At 36.1% G+C, this 9,176-nt stretch overlaps 2 protein-coding genes across 3 annotated transcripts; one reads left to right on the forward strand and one right to left on the reverse strand.

The window, feature by feature from the left end:
• On the forward strand, positions 843-6,931 carry LOC109223178 (B-box zinc finger protein 19-like). 2 transcript variants are annotated; one of them, XM_019387496.1, is made up of 6 exons: positions 843-1,271; positions 2,559-2,655; positions 2,758-2,873; positions 2,970-3,212; positions 3,297-3,391; positions 3,563-6,244. In XM_019387496.1, the coding sequence occupies exons 1-5, from the start codon at positions 1,179-1,181 to the stop codon at positions 3,384-3,386; spliced, it is 639 nt and encodes a 212-aa protein (XP_019243041.1). In that variant the 5' UTR covers positions 843-1,178; the 3' UTR covers positions 3,387-3,391; positions 3,563-6,244. The 2 variants fall into 2 exon arrangements, with proteins under 2 accessions (XP_019243041.1, XP_019242965.1); XM_019387420.1 differs by lacking the exon at positions 3,563-6,244 and adding an exon at positions 6,456-6,931 and having other exon boundaries at positions 845-1,271.
• On the reverse strand, positions 7,057-8,104 carry LOC109223314 (NAC domain-containing protein 78-like). The gene has a single exon (XM_019387614.1). It carries the CDS (start codon positions 7,876-7,878, stop codon positions 7,336-7,338), a length of 543 nt encoding a protein of 180 aa, XP_019243159.1. The 5' UTR covers positions 7,879-8,104; the 3' UTR covers positions 7,057-7,335.

Here is a 9,176-nt window from a genome sequence, read left to right on the forward strand (position 1 = left end):
GCCAAACGCTAACTTATACTAAGGTTCCTTAACATAGAAATAGCACGCTGGCTTACAATCATAATCCCACATAATGAGCAACAAAATGAACGTTTTTTTAATAGTGGTTTTCGGATCATTTTGTGTGCGCCTTAACAGAAAAAAAGGAGCTATTTCATCTCTACGACAGAACCATATAATATATTAAGGGGTCGTTTGGTTAGACACAAGTTATTTCGGGATTAGTTATTTTGGTATTAGTTATTCCATTCTCCCATAAGGATAACGAAATACTAAAATTCTGGGATAATTATTTTCGGGATTAGTTATATTACGATTTTATCCCAATCAAACACGAGATAAACTCATCTCAAATTTAATCGCGAAATTAATTACTTCTTATCCCACATGCCAAACGAGCCCGAACTGAATGAAGTTCAACCAACAACATATGGATGAAATGACCATCTGCCTGCAAAAGCAACAGCAATCACACCGAACCATGTAACTTTGCCGACTATTTAATATTTTTGCAACAAGGGCTATTTGGACAAGAAAATGACCAATATCGTAACTGATAGAAAGGGCTATTTGGACAAGAAAATGACCAATATCGTAACTGATAGAAAGGGCTATTTCGACAAGAAAATGACCAACATTAGAAGTTGGAAGACCAAAAAAATAGTCACCTTTTGGTTGTGTGGTGTGTTTCTGTATTACGTGTAGTAGGTGGGACTGCTCTTCCATTAACGGTAGGTCTCGAGCTCGAGCCTGGATATCAAAAAATTCTTAGTAGGAAGCACTTTTTCCGAATGGTGCCTTACGCGATACAAATCCGGACCGGACAAATCAAAAAATAATATTTGTCCTCCACGCTTTATTTTTTTTCTTTTCCTTTTTCTGGTTCTTTCATTTCTTCTCTCTTTCCTCCTTCCTATAGCATTCTTCCTCTTTTCCTAACACTGCTCAACCACCAGTTCTTTTCCCCTTCTTCTTTTCTTTGTCATAACCCCAATATTCTCTTTTTGTTTCCCTCATCTTCTCAAGAAAAAAACTTAACTTTGTGTGCTAAGGACAGTTAGATTTTGACATTGTTTATACATATTTCTGGATTTTTTGTTTGATTAATTGTATGGTTTTCTGGGTCTGTGAATATTGGAAAATGACTTGAAGAGTGAAAAATAGATATATAAACAAATATGAGAACCCTTTGTGATGTTTGTGAAAGTGCTGCTGCTATACTTTTTTGTGCTGCTGATGAGGCTGCTCTTTGTCGTGCTTGTGACGAAAAGGTATTTATCGAATTCCATTTTCAGTACTCCATTTATCAATTTATCAGCCATTTGTAACCCTTTATATTTTTATATATGTCGATTTATTTTTTCTAGTCGATGCTTAGACATGGCTTTTTTTTTTTTTGGGTACTATAATATCCTGAATTGGTTGATTAATTGTTGATCCATATTGTAACTCAAGGTTTCTACTTTATGAAATAATAATTTACATATTTACTTTGAGCCTCCTATTCTGTTAGTTTTGAGCAGAGAGGGATCTAGGATTTTAAGATTCCTTACATCTTCCGCTGGTGTAGTGCGTAGTGCATATGGTGGCCTAGTTTTCTTCCCTTGTACTTACTACTTTTACTATGCCTGGTCTTCTAGCGTATTCAATTCAGTGCAGTCTTTTTTTTTTAGTACTGCATCTTTTGGAATTCCACGTCCACACCTTGATCAACCTAAATGGACTAGAGGCCTTTTTTGTTTGATAACGGTAGTGTTCGAGCCGGTTTGTGTGCACCTTGTGTATTCCATCAAGTACTTGTTACCTCCCACCAACACAAGTACATGGTAACTCTGCCTCCAAGGCTTAGGCGGCTAGGAAGACATCACCTCGATTCTTTTGTCTCTGGTGTGATTCGAACCTTGGTCTCCCATAGTTTTCATCAACTTCATTGACCGATTGGCATACCTTTTGGTGCTAATGGACTATCAGTCTTTCTTTGGAATGATTTTCTTCATAACACTTTTCTCTTGTTAAGGGCGTATCTTCCAATGCATGGTTTGCAAACTTCTTCATATTTAGCTCGTCTCACCTATATCTACATGCCCTTTTATTGATTTTCGGTGCCAACACACTTCTATTGTTTGGAAACGCAAAAATGAAATTCAGGTTGTCGGATGTTATGTGACCTTAATAAGGGTAGAAGAACTGTCAATTTTAAGGAACTAATTTGGTACTCCCTCCTTCTCATTTTGTGTGGTAGTGTGTGATTGGGCATGGAGTTTAAGAAAGAGAAATACTTTTGAAACTTATGGTCTAAAAACAAGCAATAAACATTCTTGCGGCTCTAAATAATCTCATTAAGGCTAAATGTGAAGTTTAAAGATAAATTATTCTAAACATAGAGAGGTGTCATTCTTTTTAGGACAAACTAAAAGGAAATTGTGTCATATAATGGACAGAGGGAGTACAGTATAATCCCCTGGCTCATTTGGTTAATATCTGTTTGTATGCATTTTTAACTCACAAGTGCAATCCATCTTTATTCTACTCAAAGAAATTCATGGTCCATGTTCAAGGTCCATATGTGCAACAAGCTTGCAAGTCGACATGTAAGAGTTGGGCTTGCTGACCCCAGTAAAATCCAACGTTGCGACATATGTGAAAATGCACCTGGTATGTATATTCATTGCTCTCTTTTTCCTTATCCTGCTTCTGCTGGTCAAGATTGCAAAATTATATGAAGTATGTGCTTCTTTGGTGGAAACTTGTATGTAGCTTTCTTTTATTGTGAGATCGATGGAAGTTCCCTTTGTTTGCAATGTGATATGATTGTCCATGTTGGAGGTAAAAGAACCCATGGAAGATATCTCCTTATAAGGCAGAGAATTGAGGTTTGTAAATTCATGCTAAGACAAACGCTTGTTCAGGTTCTTGTAGTTTTTAGGGAAAGAGTCTATATTCATTCTTTCTTTTATGTCCTTCTGTAGTTTCCAGGGGATAAATTGGGCCCTTCAAATGAACTAGGATTGCCATCTACTGAACAAGGTGATGTAAGGAGGGAGCCGGCACACCCCTTCAAGCTCCCTATGATAGAAAACCACCAATCAAACAGGGAAACTGCTAAGGTAGGGCTAGAAAATAATGTGAATAGTAGTGTGAAAATGGAGAATGAGTTGATTGACCTTAATTCCAGACCTCAAAGGATGCACGGTCAATCGTCAAATAATCAGGTAATAAACTCAAATTGAATGTACTATTTCACTCTATTTGTTCAGCTGCCTGTCGGTCCCAAGCAAGTATTAAATTTAATGCAGGAACAAGGAATGGACATGTTTAGTGGCAGCAATCATGAGTCAGTCGGCGTTGTTCCTGATGGACCCTTCAAAAGAGAGCCAGAGAAGTGATCATGGTATACACTCTACTCAGTATATTTGAGTTTGGATTGAATGTCTTTCCTCTCTCGACTCTCTCAAAGTCTTGTAGTACTATGAGTTTTACCTTATGAATTACAATGTGCACATACATAAGCAATATGCCATACTTATTTAAAGATTCTGAAGAAGTGTTTAAGGACTTTAAGGTGCGCTTCAAGGTGGTTGGGCTAAGAAAGAAGCTTGAGAGAATTTGCACCTTTTCAGTTGAGATGTATCTTCACTGCGATTTTCTTGAGTGCCTCACTGCTACTTGGCATTTAAGTTATGAGGATCATGTAACAAGTTTAACAAAAAAGAGGAACAAACCACTTTCAGCTTTTTCAGCAAGGAAGAAATTGTAGAATCAGTGAAATCAAAGTATCTCATTTCTGGAGAAGCAGGAAGGGAAAGAGAGCAGTAATGGGAGAAGGAGAATTGCCTTACCAATCATTTAAGTTTTTGATGGATTTCGTGGTAGTGAATTAAATTACATACATAGTGTGTACATGCGCAGTTTCAAATTAGATTGGAAAAAACTACTTATCTGTTTTGGTTTTATCAACCAATAATAAAAAGTTGTCGTCCATGCACAAGGGAAGCATTTGTCATTTTGTTTTAGGGACCTATAAGAATTGAGCTATGCCCAAAGAAACCATATTCTACTAAGTGCCTTACTGCATACTCAATTCTTCTAAGTGCCTTCGTTCATTCTGCATAACTCAATAAGAACTAGAAGTAAAAACGTACAAAATCAGTTCCTTATTCCATTGCTGCTCTCATTCTACTAAGTACCAAATCGGTTCTTTCTTTCAAGATGGTGCACAACTGATAACGTAAGGATATTATATAAGATATAGAAATCCTTTCAATGTTTGCATGGAAGTGTGCGGGCACCTGGAATTGCTAGGTTCTCTCTGTCATTGGCCCCATCTTCGGGATTGGCTTCAAAAATGTTTCTTATAATTTAGTATCAAAAACCAAACCATCCCCAACAATTTCCTCAGAGAAAACTTTATCACGTATGGAATACTATGTATTACTATGATTTTAATTTTCTTAAAATTTAATAATAACTTTCTTAAAATTGTAATATTCCATAAATTATGTAGAATTGTCCTCGTTTGTCAGATTGTTACCCAAAAATAAAGGGTAATCTGCCTATAAATGTTCTATTCACCTTAAAAATGTTAATCTTGAACCCACAAAATAAAATTATTTCGTGCTTCTACTACTATCCATGCCCCGGAAATTGTATACACTTTAGCTTTACCAAATAGAATGTTTGATTTGGCTTCGGTTCCTAATTTGAGTTGTTGATGAAATAGTTGTACGACTCGATTGGCACCTTCCCTTGGAATGATTCACATAATGCCTCTGGTGTTGTTGGAGCTCCATGGTTCTTTCTTTTGTCAGCTGTAGTATAGTAAAGGGCTTCATCTAGCTATGCTTCATTTTCACGACTCTTATGGTTCTTTACACTTGAATGAAGCACCTTTACATATGGTGATTTCTTAGTGGGGGGAAATAAGGGTTATTCTTACATCTTGTTGATTCGATAACCTTTTACTTATATTAAGTTTAAGTGTTCTACTAGCAGAGATTGAGAATGTATTGGAAGACTTCAGTTAAAACTAGCCAATTATTGGGGATGTTTGTCATTACTTAGTTTGATGTTTTAAAGAATAAGATCAGTTCTGACTGATTAAAAAATAAAAATGTTCAGTTCTGTGACGTAGTTTCATTTACTCCTTTACAACTCGTGCAGGTATGGCAATGGGTAGGGGTTTGAAAAAGCATTACCCTGTCAGTCACTTGCCCTTACCCTCACTTTTTGCGGAGACTACCAAAAATTCAGCATCACCCTCCATTATCCACTTATATCCCTTTCCCTTCGCTCTTTTTTTAATCGAAATACCCTCCCTGTGTTAATAGGATTGGCGCAAATATTTTCAAGTGTAGGATGCAAATTCCCATTTCTAAAACCTATAATCATCTTATGCAAAATCTTCAACGTTTAGTATGCGAACCAAGGAACTACATGCGAACACCCTCTTCTCCTTCCTTCTCTCTCTCTTTCTCACCCAACGATAGACACTAATTAATGCATTTTTGTTCATTTTTTTCCGAATCCTGTAACTAAGTCAATGATTTGAATTCTATTCTATACGGGGCCTTATGATCCTCTGAGATTCTTGCATATTTCCAGCTCTTCTGTTTGTGAAGCCTGGTTCATGAAAAATATTTGGCTAGTTAGGTACCAAGAATTTATGCTATTAAAGTGTAAATTTATTATGCTCTTCAAGGGGGATATTGGGCTATGATTAGGAATTCAATTCCCTTGCCTTTCATTGGATTTAACACTGTCGGTACCATCAGGTGTCCTGCATGATCCCTCCATTAACCTGCTTTTGAGTCATCTAAGCTTATTTCTTTTTTTCCATTTTCTACCCTTTATATGATGCAAACAAATGTTTACTTTGCTTCTGAACTCCTCTTTAGTGAAAATTGGGGCCGGAACTTGAATATAAACATTTGCTTTCCCTCAACTGGAGCTTTGAAGGACAGGGCCTTTGCTCAGACCACTCCCATTTACAGTCTGTTTGAGTGGTTACCTTTATATCGTAATACTACTTACGCCGTTCTCCTTTGAATTCTCTCTTAACCCTTCTTTTTGTTCTTCTCATGGATCCTGATCTTTCACCAAGTCGCCTGTAATAGACCTACAACCTAGCACTGCTAAAAAGCCCTTAAAAAGTGAACTGGGTTGTACTCTTTTCATTTTCAGCTGGATATTGAATATCTACTTCAGATATCTAGCTTGATAATAAAATTGTGGATGTTCGTACGAAGTTTATGATCACTTTTGCTGCACTACCGTTGACAATCTTGAAGTGTTTCTTTGCTTTGACTATGTATGTAAAATTATAGCAAGGTGGGTTTTATGGTATTAAAATGTTTATGTTTGAACTTTGAACTTTGAACGCGTTGGGCCGTGGTGTACTAGAGAAATTCTGCTCAGTTTTATGGGGCTATATGCTTATTTCTGTTTTTGAAGTTCAGATGTGAGATTGCCGCTGCCCTTCCAAAATTCAAACTTGAATTATGAATTGGAGCTGCCGGCCCTAGCTGAGTTCTGTAAAATGTCAGAGCTTTAAGCAAGGCGACGCGTTTGAACTAGTCAGGACTAAGTTGAGTTTTCTCTTGGAGTGAAAGAGCACTCTGAAGTTCATTATTCAACCACTTCCATGCCTATATTTCAGGAAGAGGATCAGAAAAAAATTCTGCCATATTTCTTTGAGGAGAGGATAAAGCTGCAATCACCACATTTACCTCTGTATTTTCTTGTACTGAGTAATGGGAAAAACAATCTTTACAGATTCAAGATGAACTGGGACACTTTATGTAGTGTTGTCATTCATTTTATTGTACTAGTTTTTAGTCATGAATAGTCTCATCTGGTTTGTGTTTGTCTCTATAGCAATTCTGTTATTAGACTTCAAAATCATTAAAGGTTTATGCCGAGGGTCTATCGGAAACAGCATCTCCAAATCACACTTGTGGGATTTTACGGGGTCGTTATTGTTGTAATCATTCAAGGTTGACACAAACTATTGGGGAGTAATTGAACCACCCAAGAATCAACATGACTGTCACCAACTCAGAAAGGAAACAATCTTTCTTATTCCCCCTTAATATTTCTCAACATAAAAAGAATGACAATAATCAGGCCATTTGATTACAAAGATAAAAAGATGGACATATGCCATTGTTAATCAAATCTCTACCATATATCTATCAAGAATGAATATACAGTTAATCAATAGAACTCAAAAGCTTCGTTTTGTGCCAACATCTCAAGAACTTCAGGCATATCAATTATCACATAACATCCAATTCAAATCAGTTAAGTCCTTTTCATCCCATTGATAATCAAGAACTCCTAATTCAGGCACCTTGCATAATCAGCAGAATGTGGCATCTTTTTGATGGCACAAAGAACATAATCTCTACGATCTTCGTCGAATTTCTGAAGAATAACACTAGAGAGTTCGTACTCCTTCATCACCCAATGTCCATCATTCTGATTATAGTACTCTTTATTCACATAACACAAGCTCTTTTTGCATCCAATAATCACAGATGATGAATTTCCCGTATTTTCGTAGCGAACTGATTTAGCCTTATCTTGCTGTTTCCAACTCCCTTTATTACCTACCTCTCGATTATACCCCGACTTGCTTTTCTTCTTCAGCTTTGTAATGAAATAGCGATAATTACTGCTGTCCGCATTATCATCATCATTACCACAGGGTACGCCGTGATTGTAAATTTCCCATGGTTCTTCTCCGCCATAGACGTCGATGTTTGTTGTGATAATTCCAGAATCATTCATCTCTTGTTTAGCAATGAATCTCAATAAGTACTTAAGTCGTTCTGAATCAGTAGGACGAAATCGAATAAAACCCTCTTGCAGATGCTCCATTCTTGGAATTTTTTTTCAATAAAATTGAAACAGAAATAGGAATAGTGAGAGGTGAGGCGAGGGTTCTGAGTTCTATTCCTATGAATTTATAGATATCTGTAGGTTTCCGTTTAGGAGATAATTAATTGGGGAACAAGTAAGGGTTTCATTGGTTGTCAAATTAATTTCTTACACCCGAAGAAATAGGTATGGTAATTAGGGAACTTCCTTTTTAATGGAAACCTTTTTTTCCTTTCCAAACATATATGGAAACGTCTTTCTTTCCCCAAGCATTTATATGTGCCAAACTTTTTTCTACGGTCCAAAATATTTTATTTTTTCGGATTATGGCCAATTATTTAATTTTATTATTAATTAATGTTAAAAGACGAATTCTTTAATATGTGTGAAAACAACTAAAAACCAATTAAATTGGATCGGAGGAAGTATACTTTTTTGTGTGTTAATTCTAGAATCATCATTATGAGTTCCGCCCCCCTCCCCCCCCTCCTCCCCGCCCACACCACGTTTTCGATTAATTATTAGTAGTTTGAAGCACTAAAAACTAGACCTTACCTTTATAAAAAAAAAAATAGGAGATACTAGGCAAAGTAATGCTATAAAAATCGGGCAAAGATTACTTTTAGCCCGTGTCAAAATTATTTATATCTGGTAACTGTAAAAGTATCTAAAATATATATTTTTTTCGCTATTATTTTAAGAGCGGCTATACAATGTCATTTTTCTGTAAAAATCTCCAGAAAAAACAAATAGCGACAAAACTGTAATTCCTATGAATTTATAGATATTAATTAACTGGGCAACAAGTAAAGGGTTTCGTTAATTTCTTCCACCAAAAGAAATAGCTGCGTCGACCGGTGACTGCCTTTTTAACGAACACATACGGAATTTTTTTTTTCCGTTTCCCAAAAATGTCTAAATGATCAAATATACCTTTGTACTATGAGAAAATTTTAAATATACTCTTTATTATACTTTGGCGAAATGGCTTTCTGTCCACTTAAACTTGTAGGGTTTTTGAAAGCCGATACATAAACTTTCGTCTTTCCCAGTTGAACACTCAAACTCGTGAAACCCTTAACTAATAAACACATTTAACCATTGACTATGCTTATGTTCCAGCAGCTTATCTTACGTGGACATAGTGCGTACAAGTCACATTCAAATGGCACGTGTATCTGTTATTATTCATTAAAAAGATTGTAAAATATTTATTAAAAAAAAAACAGAAACTATGAGGAAAAGCAAAAAAGAAGAAGAAAATGGCGGCTGGGTTTGCACAGCTATGGTGAAGAAGA

The sequence above is a fragment of the Nicotiana attenuata genome, chromosome 1, assembly GCF_001879085.1.
Source record: "Nicotiana attenuata strain UT chromosome 1, NIATTr2, whole genome shotgun sequence".
NCBI lineage: Eukaryota > Viridiplantae > Streptophyta > Magnoliopsida > Solanales > Solanaceae > Nicotiana > Nicotiana attenuata.